This window comes from Lissotriton helveticus, chromosome 7 (assembly GCF_964261635.1).
Source record: "Lissotriton helveticus chromosome 7, aLisHel1.1, whole genome shotgun sequence".
In the NCBI taxonomy this organism is placed as follows: Eukaryota; Metazoa; Chordata; class Amphibia; order Caudata; family Salamandridae; genus Lissotriton; species Lissotriton helveticus.
Window position 1 is genome coordinate 815436112 of NC_136068.1, and position 14981 is coordinate 815451092.

A 14981-nucleotide genomic window follows, 5' to 3' on the forward strand; every position below is an offset into this window, starting at 1 on the left:
GTGTGCAGCACGTACAGTGGCACCGAGATGCTGTGCCGGGATGACCATAGCTGGATTTGTATCACGAGACACAGTCTGTGTTCTACCACCCCTATCCTTTGCAGGTGCATCTTTCCTTCTCAGAATTAAATGCACTATGTTCTCACAGTCCAATTTCCTGCTGATCTGAGATTATTAATATTTGGTTGAACTGCCCTATTATTACGGTGCTGTCACATAGACGGCTTTGCGTTTGATGGCCCTTCTCTGTGTAACGGTGTGTGAGTTAACAATGATGGAACCCTTTTGGCTCCTTGATGGACTCCGTAGAACTGTGACGCAAGTATTAGAGTGTAGTGAAGTAAATGCAAGTTTAGAATGGTGAGTTCTGAGTTACACGCAGACGAATCAAGGCGTTTAATGCCAAGCTCCGAGTGTGGCGTAATCATTGGCAGGTGCCCAGGCTGGGGACGACGCTGCACTCCGTGTTCTTATCTGTGGTACCTATGGGTATCTGTCTTTCGGCTCTGTCTAGGTTGATAATCCCTCCTATGGCAATAAACCTGTTATGCCTATGTATATTACTTCCCGTTCTCAAAGTACATAAACTAGAACTGTTTGCAAGGTCTTTGGATCTGCACTGAGAGCTAAGACATCTTCAGTTTACCAGTGGATATTTCTCCTCCTCCCAGTTTTTAAACTAGGCCATTGCAGGAAATCGTTATTTCTACAATGTATACCCACACTACGCCAGTGCAGGCACTCTTCCAAATCATTTTCTGGCGGTGTACAGCTCTAACAATAGACCCTAATGAGTTTGCTATTTCAATGTAATCCTAATCCTAAACTAGTGAAAGAGCCTGATTTACCCAAGTGAGATTCAGGGGAGTTCTTCCCCCCCAAAAAAGATAAGTACATTGTGTGCCAACTGAGCATTTGACAGCACATTTTGATACCCAATTTGAATTACAAACTTAGGGTTTACAAGGTAATTCTGATGGTTTAAAAAAAATATTTATATACTTGTACGATCCCCACCTTTTGTGGTATCAAATATTACTTGAGTACATATTGTCCAGCTGCACTACGCCCCAACTAACACTCTTCATTCCTGCACTCATGGCTGTCAGGCCACTACATCAGCAGGTAAGCACTGATTGGTGGATGACATGGTTTACTTAACAAGTCACTGTAAAACTCAAATCAATATCAATGGAAATCCTTGACAATCAATTTTTGTACAAATGTTTTATATATGCAAATGTATGTGGATATAATTCATATATATGGCACATTACACCGCTTTTTAGCAGCAAATGCAATGGCATAGAAATTAGAAATGCATAATCTACATGAACTATGAAAAATTGAAAAAATTTCACATTCCCTGTGAAATGCATATTTCATCATCAAAATGACATGCCCAAAACCTCTCCTACTAGGATAATGTATCAACATCTGCAATTAATGTGGCTCAGTCAGTAAATCCACAATTATGCAGTAAACAATGCAACTAAAATATCGCCTCAGGCCGCTGGCCCTCACTTGTGCTTATTGATATACAATTTATTGTCGAAATGCATACAAAAGCTAATCATTCTAGTTCCAATCAGTGTCTATTGTTAGCTGCACTTTGAAGAAAACAGCTTTTCCAACTTGACTTCCCCAAAAGAAACATATAATATTTTTTTTAAAATACACAAAGATAACAGATGTTTTTGACTCCGCGGCCGTCACAAGAACCCCTAGATTCAATACCCAGTTACCAGTTATGTATTCTCGCTGCCGATAGAAACGAGCAGATGCACAAAGTGTAACATGCTATTTATTAGCATTGTTGAGTGTGGGAAAAGGGCTCATGTCTCACGCGAGGTTAAGCCCTGGGTGAGTAAGGATTGCTTTCACCTCCCTCCACAAAGATGATCAACAGCATTTCACACTCTGCATATATGGTTTATGCCATGCAGATTTTTTTTTATACACATCTGTTAAAAAAAGGTATTTTAACAAAACCAGAATGTGAGGGGTTAATTTCGTTGGGATTGTGAAATGATATTGAAAAGGCTTTATGACAAGCAAAGTTCCCCGTGTTAAAAACAAAACATATAATCTGAGAGGCAGTAAATAACGTGGTTGCACGTCTATCATGCGTGAACTGTGGTAATGAGATGGAATTTGACCTTTGGCATTATAGTAATGAGACTTAATCTGTGTTTAACCCGTTGCGTGCGTCGGGCGGCGTCACAGTGGGCGTGTGCGGAAGACGGCCAGGGGCCATCCGAAACACGCCCACTCATTAATTCCCCAGCACCGCTGCGGAATTTGCGCTGCGGTTAAGGGGTTAATATAGTTGCTCTAAATAATATGTAAATGACCTACATTTGTTTTCATTGATCAGGCATACATAGATTTATGCTAGATGTGAGGGTTTGGGTGTATTATAGGGTATAGTCGAGCAAGCTTACCGTGTAATACACTCTCAAAAACGGTCTTGGGTCCAGACAGGCTCACTTGCAAAACCCTGGGTAGCGAATGACTGCAAGCAGTACAGCTTAAATGAAGGAATGACTGTAAAGCATTTAGCAGCACTAAACAATGAAATAAGAAAGCCACAAAACACAAAAGAAGTCGGACACCAATTTATAAATAATTATATTTTAATTAATTGTATCTTAATACATTTTTAGGGTCCAAGATAAGCAAAATCCACCAAAGGGTTCTGGAGAGACAGATTTTTAAAGAAAACTTAAATCTCAGATTAGGTGCACACAAGCATTGGTAACCATAGGGTTTGTAAACTTTTGAAACGTTTGTAAGAGTGGTGTTCAACTACTCCAGTCCAACTGAGGCAACCAAATATGACATGAATATGGTCGGGGGGGGGGGGGGGGGGCAATAAGCAGTATTTAGGCATATCTGGCCACCAAAGCATTCTCCAGAAAAGTTCTCAACTTTACAGCCATAGACTTCAATCCAGTGGTCCTGATTCTATGAATGCAGGAGATGGAGGATGCTCAAGAATGACTGGGTGCTGTGTAGTTGAGGGGTATGTCTTTGAGGGTATTCCTCGGTCCACGGATGAGTTGGGGCGACTTTGGCAACAGAGGTCGGGGTCTCTCATTACCCTCAGTGTCAGGAGGCGGCCAGCTGCTGCTGGTCTCCGTCCACAGCAAACCCAGCAATATCCTTTGGACACACGCTTGAGTCCTTCTTGGGTGAAGAATCTGTACTCTGACAACACTCTCTGGTCAGGCAGACTTAGTGCAACTTATGCCCATCGAGGATGGGTTTCTTGGGACTCCGAACGGCAGTCAGTGGTGACCCTTCCGAAGTGGCTACAGACAGAGTTAGGCTAGTTCAGCTCTGATGGCCCAGGAGCTGGTTCCAGGGGGTCAGCAGACTCTTGGAGTCACTTCTTTGGTCTGGGGCTTTGGAGCGCATTTCTCAAGCCAGGAGCTACAGGCACAATCCTCTCTTTGCTAGCCCAAGGTGTAGCAGGGAAAGTCCAGGAGACAGTGGAGCTTCTTTGCCAAGTACTGGGTCAGCCGGGCAGTCTTCTCCAGTCCTTTCCACAGTTCTGGCATGATCAGAGGGGCAGGGTGCCAGAGATGCCATATTTATGCCCAGAAAGTGCCCTGAGATGATGATGTGGTCACTAGTCAATGGGCTACCAGGTCCCCTCCTGTTTAGTGACAACTTTCCCGCTATATGTGGCAAATCCATGTCCAGTACTTAGTTTCAGAATTAAAAATCAACATAGGTTAAAAATGCAAAAGGCAGAGACAAACTAAGAATCTTAAAAGTATTGCCAGTTTTTGTGTGCCATGCTTTCTTGTTTCTCTGTTTGGTTGTACTGAGGTCTGTAAATCTATTAATGCAAAAGTTCCAAAATTAAGTAAGGGACCACAGTTTCCCCTGTTCAGGCTCTAACTACTTTAAGTTCGGCCTGTAATTTGGAAATTTGCGATGGGCCTACTTTTTTCTTAGCTGAATACTGAGCGACGCATAAGGCGTCATTCTTTTAAAAGTACCATACAAATACATAGTATGTGTAGTACTCTGTGGCCCCACAGCCTGCTATTTTGATCCCCACTAATTTTCTGCCGAGGTAGAAAGCTGGTCAATGTCCACATGACCAGCACGCATGCTCAGTGGGAACAGAGTCGGACATATATGATGATTTGGTTTGAAAGGCAAAATTGTATTAAAGCACGAGCTAGTTAACAAACCTCACACTTGTGTGTTATAAGTAATGCATCAAATATAATTACCAAAGAATCATAAACACATTGAGAAAATAATGTGCCAACAGCCAGAAGTTTATGTTTGTCCTTTTCAGTATTTAATTGATTTCCACAATTGGCCGATCCCATAAATAATGGAGGAAAGACATAACCGTCAACTTTAGCTTTTGTCGCCACGTAATCTAAAACCAGCCTTCATGTCAAGTCCAATTACAAAATAGATAGAACATAACTTGATTCAACCCGTACAACTATTAACTGAATTGCTTTCTTACAATACAACTGACTTCTGATTTCTTACTGTAAAACTGATTGAAAAGACTTAACTGAAAAAGAGATGCTGCTGATGCTAATCTTAGAATATACTGACGTAATTTCACAAAATTATACAAACAACAATCAGCACTTCAAGGAATATGCACCAATTAAAAACATTCAATGTCGGGTGAATACAAAAACACACAAGATGGACGGAATGTTGCACAATGGCAAAACATTCACCCCCAGTCACAGATCTGGGTTTAATCCATCGTCATTTTGCTCACCAAGCCACCCCAGTTCAGACATGGCCATATGCAAATCAGTCTTGACCCTGTGCCTCATGGGAACAGTCCAGTCCGAACTACCAAGCCATGTCTTCCCTGGACCGGAATCAAGCATCCTAGGACCAGTTTCTGGCTATCAGCCGTCTTCAGCCAGGATAGCTTGACTCCAGTGGCGCAGTGAGCAAGGGACCCACGTCTGGGCATACCCTTCCCACATAGGGTGAATAGCAAAACAAACAAGATGGACGGAATGTTGCACATTGCCAAAACATTCACCCCCAGTCACAGATATGGGTTTAATCCATCGTTATTTTGCTCACCAAGCCACCCCAGTTCAGACATGGTCAAATGCAAATCAGTCTTGACCCTGTGCCTCATGGGAACAGTCCAGTCCGAACTGCCAAGCCATGTATTCCCTGGACCGGAATCAAGCATCCTAGGACCGGTTTCTGGCTATCAGCCGTCTTCTGCCAGGATAGCTTGACTCCAGTGGCGCAGTGAGCACGGGACCCACGTCTTGACCCTGTGCCTCATGGGAACAGTCCAGTACGAACTGCCAAGCCATGTCTTCCCTGGACCGGAATCAAGCATCCTAGGACCGGTTTCTGGCTATCAGCCGTCTTCAGCCAGGATAGCTTGACTCCATTGGCGCAGTGAGCATGGGACCCACGTCTGGGCATACCCTTCCCACATAGGGTGAATATGTCCCATGAGGCACAGGGTCAAGACTGATTTGCATATGGCCATGTCTGAACTGGGGTGGCTTGGTGAGCAAAAGGACCATGGATTAAACCCAGATCTGTGACTGTGGGTGAATGTTTTGCCATTGTGCAACATTGCGCAATGTCCATCATCTTGTGTGCTTTGCTGTTCACCCTATGTGGGAAGGGTATGCCCAGACGTGGGTCCCGTACTCACTACGCCACTGGTGTCAAGCTATCCTGGCTGAAGACGGCTGATAGCCAGAAACCGGTCCTGGGATGCTTGATTTCGGTCCAGGGAAGACATGGCTTGGCAGTTCGGTCTGGACTATTCCCATGAAACACAGGGTCAAGACTGATTTGCATCCGGCCATGTATGAACTGGGGTGGCTTGGTGAGCAAAATAACGATGGATTAAACCCAGATCTGTCACTGGGGGTGATTATTTTGCCATTGTGCAACATTCCGTCCATCATCTTGTGTGTTTTGGGTGAATACCACCGACAGGGCGTCTGTGGTGGTCCGTCCGACATCATGGGAATAAGTCTGACTGCTGGATTACAATACCAGCGGTCTGAGCGCAGAGATCGGGGGCAGGACTGCCGCCTCCAAAAGGATCAAAGATCCCATCGGGACAGAAGTCCAATTCCTAACCCTACCATGGGCAGTACCTGCGCAGGCACTGCTGTTGGAATTAGGATATCCCTTTCCGATTGCCTTTTTATAGTGGTCCCACCGTCATGAAAAGGCAGCTGGAAAGGCACTTTAGGGGCCCCATACCCCATGGGCCACTGCTAAGTGGCTTAGAGAGCACATGTAGTGCCCCCTCACATCCATGCACCATGTGGTGCCTGGCACACGGTGCATGGAAGGGCAAAAAATGGCTTTTTTAATGCAGCTTCTGCTGCAGCCCTTTTCCCGGGCTGCAGCACAAGCCACAGTAGAAAAAGGGAGTTTATGACCACCTACGCGGCGGTCTAGTCATTATATGCAATTCCTGCTGCAATGGTGCTTAGTCGGCCGGATGACTGACCATTGTAATCAGGCCCTCGATTTTTTATGTTTTGTGTAGCAATAGCAGGGAGAATCTCAGCCAGGGTCTGTGCAGGTGTTCAAATGAGAAGAGTTTGATGGTTTACAGAAGCAAAATATTTAGCTTCCTCTTGGTGGTTGCTAAAAATAATGTTTATAAAGCAAACTATACTGTCATAAGAGGAACGTCTCCTTAGCTGTCTGAAGCAACATACTCCAATAACTGAAGCCTAGTGTTCTCTTGGAAAGCAATGCCCTGCTGAATGGGTGAGGGTAGGTGCCCTGAAAAAAAAATCCAATGCTCCAGTTACTAGAGGGAAAACAGTGTATGTAACAACAAAAACCTTATTCTAAACTACTACCATTTCCATTTGAAATTAAATTTAAGTAAAAGAGCTTAGAGGGCGCCTCGGCAGGTGGTTCTCTCACTTTGGGGTACCGATAAGACCACCCAATCACACCTCCCTGCTACACAAACTGTGGTTCATCCTGGGGATGAAGAAACTGTCCTGGTAGGTAGACCAGAGTTGCACTTCCTATCCTGATAGATGGGCACCTTTTATCCAAATTATTTTCTCTGAATAGCGACAGCGGACATGCCGACATACCTACGGATATGCTGCTTGATCCCCCATGAGACCGATGCTAAAGGTTAAGCATTATCATGTATTCTTCTGTCTCCCCTTCCTACTTTGTGTTGAACTGTGAGGACAACACTATCGACAATATATCTGCTGTCTTAAGGAGAACTGGGGGTGAGGGTAGTTTTATGGATTGTTTTAGTTTATTTAAAAGTGCCTGATTTATTCGGCCTTGTTTAATCTCATGGAGTAGGCAGAGGACTGAAATTTAAAACGGTAGATTAAATCAAAGAAGACAATGTTGGAGAATTTATCTTACCATCCTGGAGAGCAGATGTGTTGGGTGTGTGTTGAGGCACATTGCCGCTTGGTGGACCCAGTGGAGGCACAGATGGCCTGTTCACCAACGCTCCATCAATAGGAGGTGGTCCCAGTGGTGGTTTTGCAGGCTGATATGGTAAGCTTAATGGCTGATTCAGCGGCAGAGTAGATACTAAAAATAAATCATAATTTTACATTAGACAAACAGATCATTAACAATGTGAGTTTATAAATTATTTATAATCCAGAATTGTATGGCTGTATTTACACTTAGCAGCATATTGAAAAATTGCAGTTCTCACACCTAACAATAACTACTTTCAGTCTATAAACGGCCCAAACTCTCTTCTATCTCAAACAACACACAAGGAAGATTGCGCTTCAACACAGATGTGGGCAGGGCATTCTACAAAGTTGACCAAGCAGTGTATTTCTATGGGTTTGTTAATACCGGACACAGGAAAACAGATCTTTAAACCTGTACTTACATTAATCAGATTAAGTTACTTGCCTGCTGTGGAAAGTTCTGTGCCAATTGCTGTATAGTCAGTGTCTGTGAATCGTGAAATCTTAAAAGTGGAAGAAGACCGTGCAGAAGGCAGCAACAGTAAGCTTGGGAGAATTTTTATTTGACCATATGCCGAGTTGCATAACATTTCAAAAGTACTGAGCTAGAAAGGAATGCAACAAAATAATGCCCCTGGTTGCTGCTGTTGCAGAATACCATTTGGGATTGAAAAGGAAGGAGTCAAAACTAGCAACGTGTTCTAAGAATACACAGCTCAAAAGTAAACACACTGTAGTTTGCTCATCCACCCTCTACCCAACTAAGTGAAGAAATATATATATATATTTTTAAATCAACTCGAATAAGAGTCCTCATGAAATAAGAATAATCACCTAGTCCCTGAATAGTAAGAAAAGAAATTCCAACTTGGTGGAGAACTTCCTGGGTGGACTCGGACGGAAACTTCACAATATAAGTTGCTTTGACAAAGCCTCAAAAACAGATAGAAATTCTGGAATCGAAGGAGGATAGTGGAAACATCGGTCCTAAATTCAGGAGTAGAGATTTGGAAATCTCATACAGTCCCTCAGATGCACCCATGATATGAGACACACCCAAGCCCAAATATATTTCACTGCACTAAAGCCAAACCATATGCAACTTAGTACAGACAGAAATTGCAATAGCAAGGTTGTCAACAAGATGCCTGATAAAGAAACTGCAATAAACTCAGCAGTCCGATAACTTCACCGTCTAGAAACAATACTGCACCAACTGCAGACAGCTGATTGGAGAACTTAAGCCTGCCTACTAAAGGAGTACCATCAAAGAGGTCTTTAGCATAAGGCATATATCCCTGAAGACATAATTGATGCAGTGCTAAAAAGTGACTGTGGCTTTACCAAAGTCAAAAAGCATGGCTAACTAACTTCATAATGCATGTACCTCATGCTAAAGGTTGTCTTCTATTCGTCACCTTCCTTAATCCTAACCAGGATGTACGCACCTCCCAGGTCAATTCTACTGCTAAGTGTAATAGCACTGAACTCCTTGTACTCTACCCAAGGGCTAGAGTAACTATCCAGTTTCAGAATAAAATAAAGATGGTAGCCCCAGCGGAAGAAATTGAATGACTAATAATTCTCCTCTATTTTCCCCCCAATTCGGGGGTGAGCAGATATAGATTTACCCAGTTGGTATCATTGTCTGAAGTGGTAAAGCAATAGGACAATAATAAGCGTAATGCGGTTGTAACGTATTAACTCCCTTTCCTTGAAAACGTCTCTAAATTCCTCAAACTGGTTGGAAATGTTTATTCTCGGTTTTCTTTTAAAGAGTAAAACATTCCAAGGATTGGGATTCTTTTACATCAGTTCCGGGTGAACAATACTTTAGGCAATTCTTAGAGTTAAGAATGATTTTGAAGTGAACGGCCTGCATCAAGCACATGGAAGAAGGGGTGAAGGCATGCACCATGTGCACATGACAAGAGGAAACCAGCAGCAAACCAACTCAGACCAAATGGAACGCCAGATAAAAAGCAGCAGCTATGAGGAACTAAGAAGAGGCCAGTGCCTCATGCACATGAGAGTGAGGAAGACACACATACACCATATGTGTGGGTACACTAGACACCCGCCGGGTATAATCTGCGGAGATTCAGTGAAGAGGAATCAGCCAAGACCAAGGGAAAGAAACAGATCAGACAAGAAGCAGGAGGACAAGAAATAATGTGTGTTATCTGTAACTGAAGGATGGGAATGAAGAGCTCCTACAGCTCAGCAAGCCCTGCCAATTTAAGACCTTCAATAAAGTACTAATTAATATAAAATCCAAATTAGGAGGAGGACAGAAAACCAAATATAACAAAAAGTGATGAGGTCAAGATTTGTAAAGGTAAATGGAAATGCAACTTTGAAGGATAATGTTTAGAGGAAGGGTGGCCCTGTGTTTTTCACAGGGCCACCCTTCCTCTAAACATTATACTTACTGTACAGCTACTTACTACTTCACTATAAAAGGCAAGGACCACTTGCTAATTCGAGTTAATACATTAGGTGGTGTTACATGCATTCAATCAATCAATCATAGGCATTTATAGAGCGCTCTACTTACCCGGAGGGTCTCAAGGCGCTAGGGGGGGGGGGGGGTGCTGCTACTGCCCGAACAGCCAGGTCTTGAGCTTCTTCCTGAAGGCGAGGTGGTCTTGGGTCAGGCGCAGGTGGGTCGGGAGGGAGTTCCAGGTCTTGGCGGCCAGGTAGGAGAAGGACCTTCCTCCTGTTGTCGTTCTTCGGATGCGGGGGACGGCGGCGAGGGCGTGACTGGCTGATCGGAGGTGTCGTTTGGGAGCGTAGAAGTTGATGCGGTTGTTGAGGTAGCTCGGGCCTTGATCGTGAAGAGCTTTGTGTGCGTGGGTAAGGAGACGGAAGGTGATTCTCTTGTTGACCGGGAGCCAGTGCAGGTCTCTTAGGTGTCCGGAGATGTGGCTGTGTCGTGGGATGTCGAGGATGAGTCTGGCTGAGGCGTTCTGGATCCGTTGGAGTCTCTTCTGGAGCTTGGCGGTGGTTCCGGCGTAGAGGGCGTTGCCGTAGTCCAGTCGGCTGGTGACGAGTGCCTGGGTGACAGTCTTCCTGGTCTCGGTGGGGATCCACCGGAAGATCTTCCGTAGCATGCGCAGGGTGTTGAAGCATGACGAGGAGACAGCGTTGACTTGCTTGGTCATGGAGAGGGAGGAGTCCAGGATGAAGCCCAGGTTGCGTGCGTGGTCTGTCGGTTTGGGTGCGGTGCCCAGGGCGGGGGGCCACCAGGAGTCGTCCCAGGCGGAGGGCGAGGATCCCAGGATGAGGACTTCCGTCTTGTCCGAGTTCAGCTTCAGGCGGCTGGTCGACATCCACTCGGCTACCTCTTTCATTCCTTCGTGAAGGTTGGCTCTGGTGGCGGCGGGGTTGTTGGTCAGGGAGAGGATCAGCTGGGTATCGTCGGCGTAGGAGATGATGTTGAGGTTGTGTTGGCGTGCGATGGCCGCGAGGGGGCTCATGTAGACGTTGAAGAGGGTTGGGCTCAGCGAGGATCCTTGAGGGACGCCGCAGATGACTTCGGTGGCCTCTGACTTGTACGGTGGTAGACGGACTCTCTGTGTTCTTCCGTCGAGGAAGGAGATGATCCATTCCAGCGCCTTCTCCTGGATTCCGACGTTGCTGAGGCGATGCACTAGGGTGCGGTGGCAGACGGTGTCGAAGGCCGCGGAGAGGTCTAGTAGGATGAGGGCCGCTGTTTCTCCGTTGTCCATCAGGGTTCGGATGTCATCGGTGGCAGCGATGAGGGCGGTCTCGGTGCTGTGGTTGGCTCGGAAGCCAGACTGTGAGGGGTCGAGGGATCCGTTCGTCTCGAGGAAGGCGGCCAGCTGCTTGTTGACGGTCTTCTCGATGACTTTGGCTGGGAACGGGAGCAGCGAGATGGGGCGGTAATTCTTGAGCTCGGTGGGGTCCGCTGTTGGTTTCTTGAGTAGAGCGCTGAGTTCGGCATGCTTCCAGCTCTCAGGGAAGGTGGCGGTGGTGAAGGAGGTGTTGATGATGTCACGCAGGTGGGGTGCGATGACGGCGTCGGCCTTGTTGAAGACGTGGTGAGGGCAGGGGTCGGTCGGAGATCCGGAGTGGATGGAGTTCATCATGCGGACGGTTTCTTCGGTGCAGATCGGAGTCCAGGCGCGGAGGGTGGTGGTGGGGGGCGGTGGTTCGGTCGAGTTGGACGTGGCGTTCGTCGGTTGGGTGTTGAAGCTGTTGTGTATGTCCGCGATCTTGTTGTGGAAGTAGGAGGCGAGGGAGTTGCAGAGTTCTTGCGATGGGGTGATGTCGTTGTTTCCGGCGTTGGGGTTGGAGAGCTCTTTCACGATGTTGAAGAGTTCCTTGCTGTTGTGTGCGTTGTTATCCAGCCGGTCCTTGAATGCGGTTTTCTTGGTGTCGCGGATCAGTTGGTGATGCTTCCGGGTGGCAAGCTTGAGGGTGGTCATGTTGTCCGGTGTTGGCTCCCTTCTCCAGGCTTTCTAGAGGGCTCGGCAGTTCTTCTTGGAGCTCTTGAGTTCGTCGGTGAACCACGGGGCCTTCTTGCTGCCGGGTCTGCTGGGCGGGGTCCTCAGTGGGGCGAGTTCGTCCGCGCAGTTGCTGATCCACTTCGTGAGGTTGTTGGCGGCCTGGCTGGGGTTCGCTGAGCTGGCGGGAGGGTGCTGGCTCAGGGAAGCGGCGAGCTGGTCGGCTGTGATCTTGCTCCAGCTTCTGCGGGCGACCTGTTGCTGGTGGGTCGTCGTTCTTCTGAAGGTGAAGTGGACGCAGCTGTGGTCCGTCCAGTGGAGTCCTGTGGCGTGGCTGAAGGCGATGTCTTTGCTGGATGAGAAGACGGCGTCGATTGTGTGTCCGGCGAGGTGGGTGGGGGTGGTCACTAGTTGCTTGAGTCCGAGGTTGGCGAGGTTGTCGAGCAGGGTGGTGGTGTTGCGGTCGTTGTTGTTCTCCAGGTGGAAGTTGAGGTCCCCCAGGAGGATGTAGTCAGCGGAGGGGAGGGCATGCGGGCTGACGAAGTCGGCGATGTCCTCGCTGAATTGGGTGCGTGGTCCCGGGGGTCGGTAGATCAGGGTGCCTCTGAGGGTGGTCTTCGGGTCGGTGTGGATCTGGAAGTGTAGGTGTTCGGCGGTAGTCAGGATGTCGTCGGTGAAGGTCGTGATGCGGATGGTGTCCCTGTGGATGATGGCGATGCCTCCTCCTGTCTGGTTGGCGGTGCGGTCCCTCCGGGTGATCTTGTAGCCCTCTGGGATGGCGATGGCGATGTCGGGCGCTGAGGAGGCGTTCATCCAGGTCTCCGTGAGGAAGGCAACGTCAGGAGCAGTGGTGTCGATGAGGTTCCAGAGTTCGATGGCGTGTCTGTGGACTGAGCGGGTGTTGAGCAGGATGCACTTGAGGTGGTTGCTGCTGGTGTTCGTCTTGGCGGGTGCTGGTGCGAGGCAGGTCCGGATGCAGATGAACTTGCAGGCGGTACAGCAGAAGGGTCCGTGGGTGTGTCTCGGGGTGGCTTGGTAGCATCCTGGGAATCGGCCGGTGTTGAGTGCGTTGAGGGTGGCGGCGTCGTATGTCCGGCGGGTGGGCTGGGAACTGCGGGGGCCAGGGGTCCTGGCACTGGGCGCGGTCCAGGCGTGGACGGGCGCAGACGGGCTTACCTTTGGCGCACCTTCGGCGCTCATTCGGTGCGTCCGCTGCGCGGTCGCTGAGGGGGCGTCATAAGAAGGGATCCGTGAGGGCGGGTCAGCTGTGGGCCGGGGAGCGCGTTGTCCTATCAGCAGGCGGGGGGGGGCGGGGTCGCGGCAAAAACCGGCGCGAAAATCGAGTCGGGCGGCCCTGCGGCGGCTGGGGCGCCGGGCTGGAGTGGCGATCGAGGCGGGCGGCCCTGCGGCGGCTGGGGCGCCGGGCTGGAGTGGCGTCAGCAGGCAGCAGTCAGGCAGCAGGTAGGAGGCAGGCAGCAGGTGGGGAGCGTGGGGGCAACCAGGCCGAGGGCACAGTGGTCGCATAAATGACTAAATTGTAGTACAAACTGAGGTTAATAATGGAACCAAAGTTCTTGATTTAACTAAGAAACCACCTGCTAGTGCATTGCAGAATTATATGGATCAAGCAACAAAAAGGAATTAACACTTCGGTTTGGAGTGCTCTCTGTAATGAGCTTTATGGTGCCGACTGCTTTCTTGGCAGTGGCAAGAATAGAACACAGGAACAAAAGAGGTTACTAGCTTGGTGAGTTTATGCTTCAACAATTTCATTTCAGAGCTCTGATCATATAGCCCTATTGGAGGTAAATATTTTTTTAAAGAGCACTGTACTCTACTCCAGTCCTGACACTGAATGGATCCAGTAAGATGAGAATGCTTTTATCCTTGTCTGCTAATATTTATTGACAGTGCAGCGTTACTATTATCTAACTTGCCCACCCTATTCTTTTAATGATAAGGATGTTCTTCATTTCAGGGTTAAAGTCAAAACAGACAGGAGGGAACAGGTTCCCAAGTTTAATGGTATGAACCGAGGTTTCATATCTTTGTTAGAGTAACAGCATCCAAAGAGGAGAAATTCAGAAGAACATAAAAAAACAGGCACTCCTGCAATGCTTGGAGAAGGATACGTCTCAAAGTACTGCCTAGAGACGCAACTTGGAAGTTTTCCCAGGGTACTGGTTTAACAAATGTTAACTGTTGTAGTGTAGTTCCTATTATCCCAATAGGCTCTGCGCATTGGAATAATATCTTCAATAGTATAGATCTAGGGCAGAGGTTAACTAGGTCTTCTACTGACGATATTAGACTTAAAGTTTTTGGTTTTGCCAGCTAGCTCAGAGTTCACTAGAAACTTTCTCGAATAGACAAGGAGGAGTTTAACTTCCCTGGATAGACAAGAAGGGATTTAGTTTCTGACAACCATAGAACATGACAACTTTGCTCTCCCCCAATCAAGAGTGTATCTCTAGAGTCGTGTGAAAACAAAAGACAACTTATTTTACTCAGTCAGTACGTGCATTCTTAGTTTCACCAGTTTGAAGAGAAAAGGAAGAGACGGGCGTGTTCAATAAAAGATGTTATTTATTGATCAGTCTCTTTTCTCGTACAAGAGAAATGAATCGATATTATTGCGATACTTATGGTTAAGTAAAGTGCATACAATAAAAGCAGAAGTATAAAATAATACTGCAGAAGCATTGATATGGTTTCTAAGCCATATGATAGTTAAAATTGATAAAATAGATACATACATATATACATTTGACTAATCGTACTCAACTGGTGCTTCTAACCACGCCTACCCCAGTGTACCTGACCTAAGCCTAATACGTGGGCGGGAGTAGATAAGTAGCAGTTTAAGTTAAGTTTGTTTTGCCAAGTGACTGACTCAAGAATTCTCTGCAAGGGGTTGTTCAGTTCTGTACCTGAGATCTAGAATGGTTGAGGGCTGGTATCTCTCGTCTCTGGTCTTGATATTCCAGCTGCCTGCGAGGGCTGCTTGGAAGCGCCGGAGCTGGATTTCTCGGCAGGAGAAAAA

At 47.2% G+C, this 14981-nt stretch overlaps 1 protein-coding gene across 1 annotated transcript in view; it reads right to left on the bottom strand.

Moving 5' to 3' along the window:
- The window catches only part of SEC24A (SEC24 homolog A, COPII component), a 619052-nt gene that overhangs the window by 483782 nt on the left and 120289 nt on the right, over window positions 1-14981 (bottom strand). The window contains exon 3 of the mRNA XM_078653273.1: window positions 7402-7575. Coding sequence (XP_078509399.1) covers window positions 7402-7575 — 174 coding nt within the window. The remainder of the gene's footprint in view (window positions 1-7401; window positions 7576-14981) is intronic.